Raw genomic sequence first — 19,609 nt, 5'->3', positions numbered from 1 at the left:
GTGTATAAAAAACTTGCAAGATAACTGATTTAGAAACTTTGGCACTTTTTGATGCTAAGTACTCTGTATTTACACTTAATTTATTCCTACTTTTGATAGCATTTTCTTAACATTAATGTTCTACTTCCTATTTGATTGTTAGACCTTATTTGTTAATGGCTCTTGAAAACTCCTGTCTTCCATTCTCTATTTTAACACATATAAAATATTTAGCAAAGTTTTATAAATATAGGCATAAGAATAAATATGGAATTCTTAGACTAAACTCTTAAATCCCAAAAGCTTAAAATAGATGATTTCTGTGCTAATAATCAAAGAGAACAGAACTCTTAAAATTTTGCTGTGTGAGGATCAATGCAAAAATCATCCTCTATTCCTTCCCTATATATTATGCTAGATATTATATGGAATTGTGAGGCATTTAGTAAGTGATTTCTGGTATGCTATATTTTGAGTTTGAATTTTTCTAAATAAGATTTGTTCCTGGATGATTTGTAAATTTCACAATAGCACTTTCACTGAAGCAATATAATATATATTTCAAGCATACAAAAATTCAAGTTGAAGATACATTGGATCCATGGTTGTTTTTAACTAAAAAACTTCAATTATATTCCAGGAAAATATATTGGAGTAATACTAGACATGTGACAAAAAGAAAAATACAGTGACGTGCTTCTAATGCATTATTAATATCTTCGTAGAGCAACACAGACTGATTTTAAGCAGATTATCATTAATGTACTAATTTTAAGAATGCAAAAGGAAATTAAATAATTATTTAATACTGTTTGGGACAATCTCAGGGATTTAAATACTGAAGTAAGAAAAAAAAATCTTAAAATACCTTTCCCTGGACCTTTGAAGTATCCCTTCAAATCCTCATAGAATTTCATCTGCAACTCATTGAACAGCCACTAGGTACAGAAAGCTGGACTAGGTTTTGAATGCAGTCGTCAAAAAAAAAGATCATCAGAAGCAATAATTTATATATACTTTTTTTTTTTTTTTTAACCAGAAGTGACAGGATAGAGAATGGAGTTGATGGGAAGTAATTTAGGTAGGGCAAATGACAGTGAAGAAAGCCTGGACTCGAGAGAAGGTGAGATCTGCCAGAGTTTCTCCATTTAATTAGAGAAATAAACACATGTCACTGAACACTTAGAAGAAGGATAAAGAAGACATTATAGAACCTGGCACAATGCTTATAGAGTCAATAAATGTTTTTTGAACCCTGCCCAGCCAACAAATGGTCCTTGTTCAGAGTTTCAAAATCTCATATTAGTGTTGTTTAACAGTCTTAGAGATCTTAATAAAATAGCTATACAATTGTTATATAGACCAAAACAAGCAAGCAAACAGAAGCAAATTTATGTCTTTGTTAGAAATTTTCATCCTGTAAGCACATGCTTAGAAACCCTGATTCAAATCTAGGACATCAGACTAGCCAGGATACTGGGGATGCCACCAGAATCACCCTGGCTTCTCTGCAACCACTCCCATGCTCCCAGCTGTTAATCACACCCACAAGGAAGAGCAAGTGCAGTCAACCTGACACCTGGATAATGACACCCTTGTCTCCATTCCTCAGGTATGACTGAGGTCAGTGTGGTCACCAGCCAGAAGCTGGCTCTGATACAGGCTGCAACAGGTTGTGCTTTCCTGAGGCACTGAGCCCTAGCTAAGCTACTTGATTCTCAGGTGAAAGTCAATGTTAGTATGGGAGGGGAGAAGACACCATTTTTCACTGGCCACAGCAGAATGAATTCAGTGCTATTTGGAACTCTGAAGTAAGGCAGTGCATGAACAATACTTGGCAGTAAAGGATTTCTTTCAAAAAGCTGGAGTAGCAAAAGGCAGGGATTTGAATCAAGAAAATGGCACAAAGATTTCAGGAAAGGCTCTTTGTGTTAAGGGTGAATGGGGCTGGAAAGGTACAATGAGGAAAATGGAAAAGGAAGAAAAGATGAATCATACCATATTTTTGACGAGCAACTGCTTCATGTAACCCACCTGTTCTCTTCCCATTCATGTGTGATAAATCACTGATGATCAATAATCAGGCACTGTAATACCTTTAAATGATATTTGTCTAAATGGACATTGAACTGAAATAATAAATTTGAGCAGCTACGGAGACTGGAAGATTTTTACAAGAAATGTTAAAGAAAAAATAATGTTGGGACCATTTTGCCTGTGCTGACACTCATTTCTGTGCAGTTTAGAGCAATTCAGCAGCTTCACCATAAGGTCTCTTGGTACTAGCTTGATCTCTCAAACCGTCAGTTTGATGTTAGAGCACTTCAAAAATATTCCTTTCATGCAAAAATTCAGCAGACACTCCATCATCAAATCACCCAAATGACTAAACCAGCCACCATATCATTCTAACTTCCAATAATATTGCCAGTCGAATAATTTGGGATATATATGACCTCAGGCACTTAGGTATTTTCATTTATGAAGCGCTGTTCCTCATTAAAATAACAAAGAACCCCAAACAAGAATATTCTATCACTAAATTTTGTTGATTTTACCTCTCACCAGTAAACTTGCTGATTTCTTTCCATCTCTATCTCTGATAATGCTAATCCAAACCTCCATCATCTTCCCCCAGGATTTATGAAATAATTAGTCCTATTTGGTCTCCAAGTATCCGTTCTCATCCTTCCACCTGTTTTCCACAATGCAGCCACACAGCTATTTTCAAAAAGCAAATATGATTATGCCACTTCCTATTCATAGACTCTTGGAGAATCACCACAAACCTTAACATGGCCAACAGTCCTTACATGGTCTGGGCATCTCCTGTCCGCTGTCGTCATGCACCATGATCTCCCACACTCTCCTCTGCGTACATCTTTTCTGAGCTCCAGTACTTTTTCAATTACTGGAGTGCAGCATAGGGCCTTTGCATGTGCTGTTTCCTCTGCTTGAAATATCTTCCCTCTTCCTGGTTTTTGCTTTATTAACTCCTATTCACACTTCAGACCTCAGGTCTCATTTGGCTTCCTTAGAGAACTCCTGCTACCTTAACTAGAAGAAATTCTACTACATTCCCTCTTAACAGCAACATGTACCTCTCTTTCATGGCACTCAGTACAGTTGTCATTTTAAATTACCTTCACTAATGATTTGATCCCTGAGTTCTCCACTGGATATAAGTTCTATAGTATCCTATGGGTTTAGCATAGGACCTGGCTTATAGTAGGTTTGGTCAGTACTAGCATTATTTGAATAAAGCAATAAATAAACACTTACAATTTATTCCTCTGTGTGGATTAGCCAGCTAGGATATACTGCTTGGCTTCCACTAGGTGAAATAAGGTATTCTGAATTGGCGATTTCTACAATGATGGGTTTCTATTTCTAAATATTCTCTGTTAAAAAAAAAAAGTCCTCACCTACCCTTCCTTTTGCACACATGGGCCTGTGCATATGCACACTTACACACTATTTTTTTTTTTTGTTTTTACTGTGTTAACTTCTCACAGTAGGTATCTGGTAGTCCTTGTTGGAAAGAGAAATGTACTTCTCACTGAATTAAGTATGGATACTTAAATCATACTTAGCAAACACAGCGTATGAAAATGTGTGCTCACTGTTTAATTTTTTAAAAGGGTAGGGCAAAATACTTGTTGAAAAGGGTGAGTTTTCCAATGAGTTTAAAACACTTCCAAATTTGAAGTTGGGATTCACTATTTTAATCTATAGTCTCCTGAAAAAATGTCAAGAATACCTTTCCAGCAGACAACATAAACCAACTTTAATCATGCATTATTTGAAGACAGCAATACATACATTGCTAAAGGAGGGTATGTGAACTTGCCCAAATAGTTATGTCTACTCCTAAAATGTGTTATAATCAAAACTTGTGAGAGCAGCTCCCGGTACATGAAAGCACATTGAGTCTAATGAGGACTCTCCGGTAAACTGTGGCAGAAAGTGCATTGGCCAGCATACTGATGCAGGTCACACCTGATATTTTTTAATGTCACTTCAACATGCTGGAGTAATTGGCTCCTCTGCCTCCCTTGTAAGTTTCTCACTGCAGCATGGTGTGCAAGGAAGTACAGACAGCCAGTGCTGGAAAATGGGTAACAGCTATATGGAAACCCATCAAGAAGATGAAGAGTATTCACTTATCATTCAGCAAACAAATACCAGAAAGCAGAAATTCTATTATAATTTCACCTCATTTTCTTTGTGATGGTACGCATGACAATACAGTCAAAACATCAGGGTCTGGATACCTCGGTACGGAATTCCAAATACTCAGTTCAGTAGCAAATGTATTCCCTGAATGAATACTACCATTTGTCTACAATATAACATGTCTGAAATTGGGAAATGAAATTATAATAAAAGATGCAAACGTGTCCCTTATTTACCACAAGAGGTTCTGATCTGGAGCACAGAACAGGAAATTTGAATTCAAAAGATATAATACACAGGGACTAGCGATACCCAGGATACTTACAGAAACAAAGAACAGGCTAGATTTTCATATGCTGCTTCTTTTTATTATCACCTCTGGATTCAAAGAAGGCTCATGACATTCCACCAAGTGATAACAAGAAAGCACTCCTCCTAGGCTGTGGGGGAACTTACCACATCCCTGTGTTCTCCTTCTTTAGGGGTAAGGATGACGGACAGCAAAATGATTCCAAGGTAGTGGTCAGGATAATGAGGATCTTTCAGTGTTAGGGTCACATCTGTGGGCCTATGATATACAATATTAAGATTGTAAACCATCATTAAATATATAAGCCAAAAATATATTTTATATTGACAATTTATTATTTTTAAGAAGAAAATAAATTTTGTTTTCTTTTATTTTTAACAGAGTCCATTGTTTAAAATAATGCTACTATATTTTTTTGGCTGTTTAAACCTATGCCTAAACAATTTTTAGATTCAGAAACACAAGGAAACCACTACTTGGTCAAGTTGGTGAATACTTAGAAGGCTTTAGAATTAAGTATGTCTGAAGAAGAGATTATGAATTACTCAGTATTACCCAAAATAATTTTAGAAAATAATGTTAACCACACATTGAACTGACAATGTGTAGGTAATATCTTATTTCCATATCTCAATTAAACATATATTTCAATTTTAACAAATGCATGTTAAGCATTACAGTGTATATGCATATACTATATATATACATATATGTTTGATATATAATTTGATTTGGTTCATTTTGTTGAACAAATAGGAGTTCATGCCCCTCCACCCCCCAATAAACCTAAGGGACTGTGGAATATTTGACACAAAACCTGAATCTTTAAATGTTGGCAAATTAGGAACGTTCCCTTACTTGCTCAGTCACTTATTCATTTCATTCACAAAACATATATTAAACACATATGAAATACCACACACTGTGCTAAATCTTGGGTAAAAACCAGAGGTTAAGATCAGTGATAATATCATTATCTTTAGGGAGCTTAATAATTAGTAAATGCTACAGTTGGAATCTAGTACTGGGGAGAGGGCTTGGTGGGGAAAGCTGGTCCAAATAAGAATTTTCAATCCTGGCTGCATATAAGAATCCACTGGGAAGCTTTAAAAAAGTATATATTCCTGAATTCTACCCATGATGACCCTGGTTCTATAGATCAAGGTTGGGTCTGGAAATTTATATTGTTTATGAAGCTCTCTAAGTGATTTTCCCATACAACCAGGATTGAGAACAAAAGATACTTTTAAAAAAAAGGTTTTTTTTAAACATTTATTTATTATTGAGAGACAGAGAGACAGACAGTGAGCAGGGAGCGGGGTAGAGAGAGGGGAGACACAGAATCTGAAGCAGGCTCCAGGCTCTGAGCTGTCAGCACATAGCCCGACTTGGGTCTCCAACTCACTGTGAGGTCATGACCTGAGCTCAAGTCAGTCACCTAACCAACTGAACCACCCAGGCGCCTGAACCAAAGATACATTTTAAGGCTAAGGTATTATAATACTAGGAAACTTTTACATGATGCTTAAAGTCAAGGAATAATGTTATGAAAAAGATGAACTGTTTTCCAATGCCAGAGGTTTTTTTTGTTTCTTTGTTTGTTTTTAAGTAGGCTTCATGCCCAGCCTGGAGTTCAACACGGGGCTTAAACTCACAACCCTGAGATCACGAGTCAAATACTTAACTGGCTGAGCCACCCAGGTGCTCCCCAGTGTCAGAGGTTTTAACTGAAACATGAAAAATTAGTCAGACTGATAATATACATGTTATAACAGTCGTGATACAAATGGCTCCAATAGTTACAACTAATCACCGTGGTTTGACAGCAACAACTTGTTCCTTTCATTTTAACAAATTCATGTTAAGCATTATAGAATGTATGTAAATACTATACATAGATACATTTTTTTATATGGAGTTACAATTTGATTTGGTTCATTTTCCTATAATGAGTACATATAAAATTAAAAGAAAACTTATTATATTTTTATAATGATTACATGATAAAGATTTAAGAACATTTTCAATTGCTTGATGATGACAATGATGATGATTTTCTCTCAAAGTAAAACTTTAATGCATTACAGAATAGCATAAGTATTTATATGGCTAATATTATTATCCATTTATCTACACCTAGGGACTATTGATTTATACACAGAATGTAATGGCATACACCATCATGTGGTTTTAAAAAGTAGTAATTTGGTGTTTACATAGTTTTGGGAGGAAGGAATGATTAAATACATAAAATAAGTAAAGTGGCAAAATAAACACCAAATGCTTGGATAAATGTCTTTTTATTTTCTTAATCATCCCATATTTTTCCATTTAAGGTTATTTTTCATCAATGATTTATCTTTAATAGGGAAAAAGAGAGATTTATGCTCTGTGATTAAATACAGCGGTTTGCATATCCTTTAGCAGAAATCTATACAGAAAATAGTTGTGGCCTTTATAGAACACCACAGCCCATTGAGCTGGAGCTCAGTCTTCATGGTAATGGATGACATAAAACACTATGTTGGATGGGGCGCCTGGGGAGCTTCGTTAAGTATCTGCCTCTTGATTTCCGCTCAGGTCATGATGTCAGTTTGTAAGATAGAGTCCCTGTCACAGGCTCTGTGTTGACAGCATGGAGCCTGCTTAGGATTCTCTCTCCCTACCTCTCTCTGCCCCTCCCCCACTCACTCTTGCGTGTGGGCTCTCTCTCAAAATAAATAAATAAACTTAACAACAACAACAACAACAACAACAACAACAACAACAACACTATGTAGGAAACTTCCTTCCACTGTGGTGAGTGGGAGGCTGGCAATCACCCACATTCTATCATTAGGTCAGCCTGCGCTAAGCTCTTGACTGGAATAGAGGACGTGCAGGAAGTCCAGAAAAGTCTGCTCTTTGGTCCAGTCCATGGCAAAAATGGCTTTTGGAAGACCAACAAGCTGCCAGTGTGCTCAAGCTTAGCTGACTATGATACATACGGGGGTTCTACTATTTCTGTTTAATTTGCATTTAAAATATAAAGTAGCGATCTGGCCATTTCTCTGCTCCCCTGTTTTCCACTGCTCCTGCCACATCACATACATAATCACATAAAACACCTTAAAACCATCAAAGAAGATCTCACAGCTTCCTTTGCAACCTATCCCAGTACTGCTTGACCCTTTTAAAACATATTTTTTTCCTTCTGTAGTATTAATCAATTCTTAACTTCCAGTTGAAGTGCATTTTAAAAAAATATAAGCCCATAATTAGGTGCCAGGTATGACTAATACTAGTAATAATTCTATAGCTTTACAACTAGTCAAGCAATGGTAAACTAATGTGACTGAGGAAATACAACTAATCTTTCTTCATGTTTGAGGCACTCCTTGGTAACCTAGGATCACCAGTGATTGCAAAATTAGACGGTCTTTGGGCTCAGGTGATAAGAAAGTAGCTGTTTTTGAGATAAAGTACATACATGTTTTATTTCCTGTATGGTAGCCTGATTCTTAAACTAGTCATTTCTTTTTTTAAAAAAAAATTTTTTTTTCAACGTTTATTTATTTTTGGGACAGAGAGAGACAGAGCATGAACGGGGGAGGGGCAGAGAGAGGGAGACACAGAATCGGAAACAGGCTCCAGGCTCTGAGCCATCAGCCCAGAGCCTGACGCGGGGCTCGAACTCACGGACCGCGAGATCGTGACCTGGCTGAAGTCGGACACTTAACCGACTGCGCCACCCAGGCGCCCCACTAGTCATTTCTATTTACATGCATAATCTACTTTATGTCCCACTACAACCATATCAGCAACATGGAAGTAAGGAATTTGTCTTTTATCTCTAGATTGCTGGTGCTTAGTACAGTGCTGGGGGACAGATCAGGTGTCCTAGACTTTTTCTTCCAAATAACTGTTGTTGAATAAGACAATCAAGGAAGATGCTATTATTTCCACTGGGTAGATAAAGAAGATGTACTTGAAAAAGGCTGGCTAGCATGACAGCTCACAACAATAAATGAGAGAACAGTGTCTAGAACCCAGATCGGCTGTCACTCTATTTATACAGGCCCAGCTTCACAACAAGAGGCAGTGATATAACAGTGGCTCAAAAGTTACCTGTTTAACTCCAGTTGTGTGAGATCCAGAAAGGCTGAGCCCATAAAGTCATCCTGTAGTCCAAAATCATAGTCAAATACCTGAGAAGCCAAAGAGACAAAGCATTATTAGAAATAATTACAATATAGCTTTAAATGAAAATACCTTGACTATAAAATATTGGTTGTCTGTGTCATCAAAAACAGTGAAACTTCCTAATATTTTTACAAATTTCTTTGTTTGAGGGGCACCTTGGTGGCTCAGTTGATTAAGCGTCTGACTCAATTTCAGTTCAGGCCGCAATCTTATGGTTTTGTGAGTTTGAGCTCCACATTAGGCTTTGCACTGACTCTATAGAACTTGCTTTGGATTCCCTTTCTCTCGCTCTCACTCTCTCTCTCTCTCTCTCTGCCCCTACCCAGCTAGTGCTCAGTCTCTCTCAAAGTAAATAAATAAACTTCAAAAAAATTTTCTTTGTTTGAAATGTTAGGGTCTCACAAAATATTCAAAGGAAATTGCATTTTTTACTTAAAATTGTTATTTATATCAAATAGAACTTTAAGGAAGATGAATAACAAAATCAAGTAAAATATAGTAAATCATCAAAAATCGGAGGAATCCAGGCTTAGAATATTTCCCCCATATTATAGAAGGGATATTAGCATTACTGGAAGGAAAAATAAGTGAGTATGAAATTCAACAAATATGTCTTCCATAGTGGGCTCTTGGTGATGAGTACATGATTCTAATTCCTTCGTGTTTTTCAGGCACTGAAGATAAATTCTGTGATATTATAGAACAATGTCTTTTGAAATATACAAATAAGTTAAAATTGAAGTGTTGTTATTAAAAAATTTTGTAAAGTCATATTAAGGTTAAGTCAAATTTAGTTTTTATCATCAAAAGGAAGACTAGGAAATAATATTAATGTAACTACCAACAACAATCAGAAAGGAAAAGAGAATGTGTTTCTATTTATTTATCCAGTATCTTCTTTGTGCCTTTTATGGTTCTTATTCATACTATGATAAATAAAAAAGTATTGTCCCTGATCTCTTGGACCCTGCATTTAAGAGCTGAGACAGTGTATACAAACCCAAATAGATAAATACACTTCAGTGATGAGCACTGTGGACACAAAAGTCTAAGGGGGTGTGTTGGAAGCTGCTATTTTAGATAGGGAGTCCAGGAAGGCCTCGTGCAGGAAGTGTGTCATGTAGAGACCAGAATGATGAGAAGGATTATGCCGGTTTGGGAAGATCATTCCCAGGCAGAAGAAACAGCAAATGACCAACACACGCAATGGTCATCAAGAAGTCAGTGTGGTTGAAGCAGAGTGAGAAATATGGAGAGTGGAAAGAAGAAGGCTGAAGAGACAGCTCAGAGCTAGATCAATTAGGGCCATTTCTGAAAGACTCCAAGAAAATGGGAGTTGGCTAACTTCCATCCATTCATTAGTTTTCCTACTCATTCTGTCCTCAGTCAATATTGATTAAGTATTTATTATGTACCAGACAATATGCTAGGCATAAACAGGGGTGAGCAAAGCTGACATCATCATTGCTTACAGTTTAGTAAAGGAGACAGATGTTAAACAAGGAAGTGCACAGGTAATATGTAATTCCAAATTTTGATAAGTATTGTAAAGAAAAGAACAGCGTTTGAAAAAAAATAATAGAGATCAAGGAAAGCTTTTAAGATGGAAGAAAGATGCTAGTAGATGAAGTTTGGAGCTGTGCTTCTGGATCTTTTCAAACAGAAAATCTTTGTATTGCACATTGCAGTAAATGAGCATGGACAAGTAAGGCAGCTCTTGAAAAGATCAACCAGGCCATGGAACTCTCCAGGATGTGACAATCCATTAGGCTGAGAGAATTTAGCACAACTGGGCTCAGTAGTTAGAAAAGTTGAAGCAGAGGGAACAATATGTACAGCAGCCTGCATCCTTGGTTTTTCTCCAGTATTAATAGCCTTTGATTTAAAAAAACTTAATATGTAAAAAAATTGATATTTAAATAAAAATATAAATACTTTGCATTACAAAAGGACTCTTAAGTTTGAAGTCATAAGGGGATTTACTTAAGTGATAAGTTCTCCTAATGCCTTCTAAATTATTCAATTCACAGTCATTTGATTTACATACAACCTTTCAGGAGTACATTTGTTATAGAAAGCACAGTGCTCCTGTAATAGATATTCTCCTTGATCAATTACACCTCTGAGATCTAGTCACGTGCCCAGTGGCATATCACATGAGTACACTGCCACATCTCAGGCAACGGACACCTCACTGTTTGTAAGTGGCTACAAATACTGTTATTTTACAACATAAAATTTATACTCAAAATTAAACAAATTTCTCTTACGCAATCTCTTCTAATTGTATCACCCTAAAGCTAAAACTCTTAGGGACTATAGTGATAATCAACCAACATCTGGGGTACACACATACATGTGAAGTGGAGAGCTGTGAATCCAGTGAACTGGCTAGAGGAGACAGTCCAAATGGGTGATTCAACATTCGAACTTTCTTAACTCTCACGGTGAAAGTCTTTCCTCCAGTCCTAATGCTAGGTGCTTACTTTAGTTTCCTCCTATTCATTAGTAAATGCATAATCATGGGAAAGAATGTAACAACTAGAATCCATTCATTAATGAAATTATTAGCTTTGCGACTTGGTTCCAAGTTCTTTTTTTTTTTTTTTTAACGTTTATTTATTTTTGGGACAGAGAGAGACAGAGCATGAATGGGGGAGGGTCAGAGAGAGAGGGAGACAGAGAATCGGAAACAGGCTCCAGGCTCTGAGCCATCAGCCCAGAGCCCGACGCGGGGCTCGAACTCACGGACCGCGAGATCGTGACCTGGCTGAAGTCGGACGCTTAATCGACTGCGCCACCCAGGCGCCCCAGGTTCCAAGTTCTATAAACTACCTGTCAGAAGGAGCATTGCTTTAGGGAAAGTTTCAGAAATACAGAACATAGAGAAGAGATAAAACAGGAAAAGATACTCCCACTGTTGGGGCACCTGGGTGGCTCAGTTAGTTAAGTGTCCAACTCTTGATATCAGCTCAGGTTGTGATCTCATGGTAGTGATCTGAGGGTTGTGAGACTGAGCCCCATGTTGGGCTATGTGCTGAGCATGGAGTCTGCTTGGGATTTTCTCTTTCCCTCTCTCTCTGTCCCTGCCCCCTCCAATAAATAAATAAACTTAAAAAAAAAAAAAAAGGTACTCCCACTGCAATAACAACAAGCACAGGAACACTGATTAATGTTTATTCAATATTTACTACCCATTAGGCACTGTTATCTGTTAAACATATTATGGAGATTCTGAAATTTATGTTGTATAGAACTCAGTGAACAGGGTATTGTTGTTTCCATTTTTCAGATAAGGAATCCAAAGCTAAAAAAGTTTATGTCACTTCCCCCCAAAACTCGGGGCTTTGAAGAGGTTGGATTCAGATCCAGTTGTGCAAGATACTCTGTTCAGAATAGAACACATTTAAATTTAGCAAATATGAGTTGGGTACCCACTGTGAGGGAAGCACTGTGAATTCACATGTGAACAGTTTAGATGGGATGCTTGCCTTCACACATCTCCTGGGAGAGGTGGAAACCTTAGATAACATTAGATAAAAGTTGCTTGGTTTCCATAACACCTCTCTTCATTCTCACGTGAGTTGAGAACAAAAAATGTTTTATTCTAATAAATGAATTTATTTAGCATCTTGATTTAATTGCCTCCCCTGAAAAATTGCATCAGGGAGTACACCAGCTAAAATGCTCTTGGAAATCAGTAACAGAAAGCTCAGCTCCCACAAATGGGAGTTTGTTAGCTCAAATGATTGGAATGCCCAAAGGTAATTACGACTTCAGTGGAGTTTTCGATTGCCAGTTCAAATGATTCATATATTTATTCATTCAGTTACATGAGAAATATTTGTTTAGCATCTACAATGTGCCAAGTATTGTCCTAGGCACTGGAAATACAGCAGTGAACAGAACAAATTTTCTGATTTCTTGGGGCTTACATATAGGGGAGCTGCAGATAATAAATGAATGCATGACAGGTAGTGATAAGTGCCATGGGGAAAAATATCTCAGGGTATGGGAGTTATGGGGACTGTTATTTATAAGATGTTTCAGAGAACAATCAGAGAGAGTGGCCTTTGAATAAAGATGCATAATTGGTGGGGCGCCTGGGTGGCGCAGTCGGTTAAGCGTCCGACTTCAGCCAGGTCACGATCTCGCGGTCCGTGAGTTCGAGCCCCGAATCAGGCTCTGGGCTGATGGCTCAGAGCCTGGAGCCTGTTTCTGATTCTGTGTCTCCCTCTCTCTCTGCCCCTCGCCCGTTCATGGTCTGTCTCTCTCTGTCCCAAAAATAAATAAACGTGGAAAAAAAAATTAAAAAAAAAAAAGATGCATAATGGGAATAGGATATAGAACAGGACCCAGATCACGTAATGTGACCCAGGATCTAAGATTCTATGAAGAAAATACGTCCGTGACTCATTTTCATACCCAGGCAGCTTCAAAATAACCATTTCACTATACAAGAATAATTAAACTCAAAATCGTAGGACTGACATTGTAACGCAAAGAAAAAAGAAAACCTAACTGGGGCCATTGCAATTAGTCATCTTTAGTAGAAAATACAAGTTATGTTGCATAATTACTGGGTGGACATAGGAAACCCTACATCTCTCTAAGTCTCACTCACCTATGTAATGGGGATGAGGAAAGTCATTTGTCAGGTATTTTGAGGATTACATGAGATAAAGTAGGCCTTGTGCCTCGCATGGTGCTCAAGAAATGGTAGTTATTATTATAGGGAAAATGTGACCAGAGATTCTATCTTCCCAAGACTCAGTAACCTCCTATGTTCTTTGCCCAAAAACCAAAAGCAAATACAGTCACATTTTTTTGTTTCCTTGTTTTGTTTTGCTATTGATTTTTGTTGTTGTTGCTAAAATAGTTGAGATTCTTGATTCATGCATTTAGGAAGTACTTTTGAACCACACAAAACATCTAAGATGACACAAGCATCTAACTTTGGAATAATTTGGTTTGGATGCTGTGTGGTTTAGGGTTGGAAACGTTTTCTTCCAATTACTCAGGTGTTTCCATTTATAAGTCTAGAAAAATAGCTCCCTACCCAAGCAGTGCATCAGAATAACCTATTGTGTTTCAAAAGTACAGAAAATTGGACTCTACCATACAGGCCCTAAATCAAAGTCTGTAGGGAAGACACTTGAACATCCGGATTCTTACACACACACACACACACACACACACACACACACACACACACACAAAACAGAAACAAAAAAAAAGCTTCATGGTAATTCTGATGTACAGCCAGGGTTGACTATCATTGGTATGTGACATTCATTTAGGGCCCTTAAAACCTACTCAGAAATAATTTGGCATAAGATAGCAATACGGTGCTTAACTTGAACCATGCTGAAGAATGTTTCAATTTTAAATCTTTTAAAAAAATTTTTAATGTTTATTTTTGAGAGAGAGAGAGAGAGAGAGAGAGAGAGAGAGAGAGAGAGAGAGAATCCAAAGCAGGCTCCAGGCTCTGAGCTGTCAACACAGAGCCAGTCATGGGGCTTGAACTCACGAACTGTGAGATCATACCTGAGCTGAAGTCAGACACTTAACCAACTGAGCCTCCCAGGCATCCATCAATTTTAAATCTTAAGCCTGGATATATATGAGTTATTTAAGGAAATGTCAACTTTGGTAAAATGACAGTCTTAGACACGGTAATCTGATCCCAAACAGAATTGCCTTCCTAATTATCAGAACCTTTCTATTAGAAAAGCACTCCAATCTAATACCCAGATTTTTAGCCTGTGATTAGGCCAAACAAGCAGCAATTTATACAACCATTTCCCCTTGATATTACTTCTCTCTTTTCCACTATAACTCTGGGTGTTCACTGTGTAACTTGAATAATAGTGTCAGTGAAATGAAAATTGAAACTTTAATTCAATTCAGCTGAAATGGATGCTGAATTTACCCTCTTATCTAAGATGTGTGCCTGAGCAGGCATCCCTGTGGCTACCGACCAGGCTCCAGTGGCTCTTGTCTCAGTTAAAACTACTGCATTTAAACCCCCAGCTTCTACTACGACCTTATAAGTATATTTCAAGTCCATTCCTATAGACTTGTTTTTATCTGCCCTTACTGTAAAGTCATTTGGAACCGAAGGAATAGTCTTATTAAAATTAAAAGCTATAGGAATTCTAACTAATTGGAATGTATGTTATTTTTTATTTTGTGTCTAATTTTTTTTAAATGACAGTTCCAAGATTTTTGGGGGGAAAAATCTGTTTTTGCTAGAAATGGTATAAGCACTGCAACTTTAATGTGATTTTACAATCTTGGCTCAGAAGTGAATTTTGTTTCCCTTGGTAACCTTTACATTGATAGAAATCAGATTACAGGGCACATATAAGCTTCTTTTTCCTTTAACTACAGACAGGAGGGTTGTAGACAGTATTTTCTAACCATCTAGTACATGGATGCATTTTTATATTGCCTGTCAGTACAGAATCAGTTAGTCCCTAAGAAATCTTTCAGGGAAGATTAGTCTCCCAGTACATAGGATATGGGCATCATATCAAAATCAAGTCAGTCAATCACACATGGCTATGTAGAGACAATGAAAATAAAGCAATGTTCATGAAATTCTTAAAATATTTCCACCAGTGTATTTGATTTAGGTCTCTGTGTATGCAAGGTTAGGAAAAAAAGCAGATAACATAAAAAGTGAAAAAAAGAAAGCAAAAAATTAGAGACTTTTTTCAAAAGATGCCCTGTGCATTTCATAGAAAACAAAAATCAAATGAAAAATATGAAAGCATATTTAGAAGCATAAGTATTACATAAAAATATTGTCATTTTATGTTTGTACACAAAAGACCAGTATAATTTCTACTTAATCATTTTTCTTAGGTAGAAATGTACAAAAGTGACAAATATTTTATAATTCATTATGTATCTTTTTCTGTATGGTACAAGTTAAGTCATGGCTACATGATGCCGTACTTTGAAAACTCAACGTGATAAATAAACAGAAAAAAACAAAAACAATCTTTGGGGTCTCTCTCCTAGCTTTTGCTTATACGGTGGTTGTTAACCAAGGCTTTGGGCCTGTATGTAGTATCCCTGTCTCCAATGGCACAAGTATATGTGTGGACACATTCTCTCCCAAACCAATAAGATCCAAATGGTTCAGTTCAATCCTTAGTAACCCCCGCTTTCCTCTCCTGTCCATCATCCCCATGGCCACAGCTACCCCAACTCATCTCTTCCAAACCTCCCTAGAAATAAAATTTCCTTTACATACCATTTATATGTATTTTTAATTCCTTTTACAACTTCTATCTCAGTTCTTTATTATAAAGGCACTCCCTTTTTTCTCACGTAGATATTTCTTTCTCTCTAGAAGTGGAGAGGAGGGATGAAAAGCATCTCCAACTCTGAAGATCTTCCCTTTGGTGAGAGGAAGGTTGGCCATGAATATTGCCACACTAATAATACTTATGCTGTCACTCATATGTTAAAAGACAGTTCATGAATTCTATTTAATTGATTTTCTTTAGCCAATGTCCACTCAAGACTATTTCTTTTATTTTTTTAATTAAAAATTTTAGAAGTTTATTTATTTATTTTGAGAGAGAGAGAGCACTGAAGGGGCAGAGAGAGAGAGAGAGAGAGAGAGAGAGAGAGAGAATCCCAAGCAGTCTCCCCACTATAAGCACGGAGCCCAATGTGGGGCTGGAACCCATGAACTGTGAGATCATGACCTGAGCTGAAATCAAGAGTGGGTCACTTTACCCACTGAGCCACCCAGGTGCTCTGAGACTGTTTCTTATGCAAATATGGATATATTCTCCTATAATGACTTCTAGAAACTTACCAACTGTGTCCTTAGAAGATTCTCTTCTCGCCAATCTTAAAAACTGTTCTGCTATGGTTATTTTAAGACTAATCAAGGGGCGCCTGGGTGGCACAGTCGGTTAAGCGTCCGACTTCAGCCAGGTCACGATCTGGCGCTCCGTGAGTTTGAGCCCTGCGTCAGGCTCTGGGCTGATGGCTCAGAGCCTGGAGCCTGTTTCCGATTCTGTGTCTCCCTCTCTCTCTGCCCCTCCCCCGTTCATGCTCTGTCTCTCTCTGTCCCAAAAATAAATAAACGTTGAAAAAAAAAAAAGACTAATCAAGTGCAGTAATGAGAAGGGGAAAGAGTGGAATAAGGAGTTGGATCTGTACCTGACTGTGAACATTCAACTGAGGTAATTCACTACCTTCAGACCAGTCAGTTCTGCTCTTATTTTAATAAAAGCCTCATTACTTTTTTTTTCCCTTTCTGTGTAGAAGAGAAACAAATGGAGGCAATATAAATGAAGAGTTGATGGGAATGAGGATGCCTAGAGGTTGCTCAAAGAGTGATTATATGAGATTTTTGGCTCAAGTGCCAGTTGCAAAATGTGGTTATTATGGTAAAAATAGAAAAAGGTTTGGTCACTGAGTGGATAGTCAGAACACAGGAACCACAAAGAGTGTCTACAAATATGAATTAGATACAGAAAAAGTATCTGGAGACATGGATTAAAGAGAAGTTAGGTAGGAAAATAAAATAAATTTCCTGGGGCGCCTGGGTGGCTCAGTCAGTTAAGCGTCTGACTCCAGCTCAGGTCATGATCTCATGGTTTCTGAGTTTGAGCCCCGCATTGGGCTCTGTGCTGATAGCTCAGAGCCTGGAATCTGCTTCAGATTCTGTGTCTCCCTCTCTCTCTGCGCCTCCCCTGCTTGCACTCTGTCTCTCTCTCTCTCTTTCTCCAAAACAAATAAACATTTTAAAAAATTTAAAAAACAAAACAAGGAATCTCCTTAAGTTCTTAAGAAAAACAAAACAAAACAAAACAAAACTACATCAAGTGAGAGGAAACACTTTTTTTTTTCTTTCCATTTTTGGATATCTTTATCCTTCTCATCTTTCAAGGAAAACATTTTGTTTGCAACCAGTAATGGTAGATCCCCTGATATAATTCCTGGACAAAAAGACTAGGTTCTGTGTAAGCTTTCTTTCTTGCTAGATTTTATGGAGACTTGTTTATATATATTCCCAGAGTGTGCTAAATCATTTAACTTCACCAAACAGGAGAAGATGGAGTCCATAATCCTCCTACGTGACTGGCAATAGAACTATCCTGAAGAAAAATGCTCCCACGCTTCCCCTCCCCTCTATTTCGTTTCTGTCACACCATCAACAGGTTAGAGTTGTGCACAGCAGAATTTATCTCTCGTGAAAAATCTCATCAGACAAGGATACATGATAGAAAACCATCAAACAGCGAGTTTTATGTCATTGCATTAGGGAAAAACAAATAACTGGCTCACCTTTATATACAATGGTTCCCTAAGATGCTCAACAAGAATGCAAGCTTTCTCCTCCCATATGGGATTGAGGTTCTTGTGTATTATTTTACTTCTAAAAACTTCTTTTCCTCCAATTTTAAACTTCACGTATGGATCACTTGTCCCTGTTAAAGAGATACAGATTGATTCATGTTAATCATGCCTTTCGTTGGAAGCAAGAGAATAGCTCATTTAAACATAAGGAAGTATTTAAAGGAATAAAAGTTAAATAAAGCTTATCACATGAGAAAATAAAGGTTAAGGTTTTTTTCCTAAAATTCTCCTTAAATTTTAAAGGGACAGTATATAATACTATTAAATCTAAGTAATAATAATAATAGTAATTTTTTTTTCTGATCTTTACATGGTAACCCTGTCCTGATATTTAAAAACCTCTACTGCATGCTGCATATGTCAATTTAATTCATATTATAAATGACAGAGATGAATCTGACATTTCTCTTGGTATCATCTGGTCAACTACAAAAAAATGATCCAGCATCTTGACCTAACTGACTAGTTTTAGACTTAAATGTGCTGCTCAAACTTTATACTAGTGTGATGGGCTTAAGGAAAGGTGAGTCACAAACTGGACTTTAAATTCATCTTTGGTCCCACATTCTCTCTTGCTCAGAATTTTCAATTTTAGAATGCTAGGAAAGGTTGGAGGTCTCAGAGTAAGGCATTGGGGGAAGGGGACAACTGCTTATTAAATCATCTGCCAACTTCATATTAACCCTGCACACCTCTCAAGCTCCCTATGATAATAAAGAAAATCAGAGCTAGGGGTGCCCGGGTGGCTCCAGGTGGTTAAGCGTCCGACTTCAGCTCAGGTCATGATCTCACAGTTTGTGGGTTTGAGCCCTGCGTCGGGCTCTGTGCTGACAGCTCAGAGCTTGAACTGCTTCAGATTCTGTGCCTCCCCCTCTCTCTGCCCCTCTCATGCTCATGCTCTGTCTCTGTTTCTCAATAATAAATAAATGTTAAAAAAAAAAAAAGAAAAAAAGAAAAAAAGAAAATCAGAGCTGTCAAGTAAGTTGCTCATGGATACACAGCTAACAGGAGATGAAGTTAAAATTCCAACCAAGCTTGTTTGACTCTAATGCCTGTGATTTTTCTACTACACAGGGATGGGGGAAGGGCTTTGACATGCTTCTATATATATCATACCATTTCTCATTGTGACTGATGAATGAGGCCAATGGATCTAATGAGTCTATGCTATTAGAGAAGGTGAGTCTGTGCCTCCTAGAGAAGGTGAATCAGAGACATCCCCAAGTAAATCATTCCAGTGTGACAATCTTCATCCTCAGGAAATAGTTCTTTATACAAGGCCCGACTCCATTATGATAAGATTTTGTTTAATTCTTTCTGTTTTGTGTAAACTGAAGCTACACTTGATAACTTTGGTCTATATGATTTAAAGAAAAATATAAGCGGGGCTCAGTAAACTGTGAAGCATGATATAGATGTTAGACATTACAAGTACGCTGATATCCTTAAGCTTACTACCAGCATCCCCTCTCAACACCTCCCCTCACTGCAATGACACATAAATATCTGTGCTCAAAATAAGGACTGACTTGTAGGATTTGGCTTTTCTTATTTAATCATTTGGGGGTTTTC

At 37.4% G+C, this 19,609-nt stretch overlaps 1 protein-coding gene across 11 annotated transcripts in view; it reads right to left on the bottom strand.

Moving 5' to 3' along the window:
* Positions 1-19,609, bottom strand: part of MCTP1 (multiple C2 and transmembrane domain containing 1) — a 534,454-nt gene that overhangs the window by 224,369 nt on the left and 290,476 nt on the right. For all 11 annotated transcript variants that reach the window (XM_040448447.1, XM_040448430.1, XM_040448439.1 and 8 more), the window contains exons 3-5: positions 17,966-18,108; positions 8,573-8,652; positions 4,612-4,723 (exon numbers count right to left, since the gene is read on the bottom strand). In XM_040448447.1, the coding sequence (XP_040304381.1) occupies positions 4,612-4,723; positions 8,573-8,652; positions 17,966-18,108 (335 nt within the window). The remainder of the gene's footprint in view (positions 1-4,611; positions 4,724-8,572; positions 8,653-17,965; positions 18,109-19,609) is intronic.

Source organism: Herpailurus yagouaroundi, unplaced genomic scaffold, assembly GCF_014898765.1.
Source record: "Herpailurus yagouaroundi ecotype Mexico unplaced genomic scaffold, PumYag 29, whole genome shotgun sequence".
Lineage (NCBI taxonomy): Eukaryota > Metazoa > Chordata > Mammalia > Carnivora > Felidae > Herpailurus > Herpailurus yagouaroundi.
Note: the sequence above shows the minus strand (reverse complement) of the source record. Positions and strands in the feature narration are given on the sequence as shown.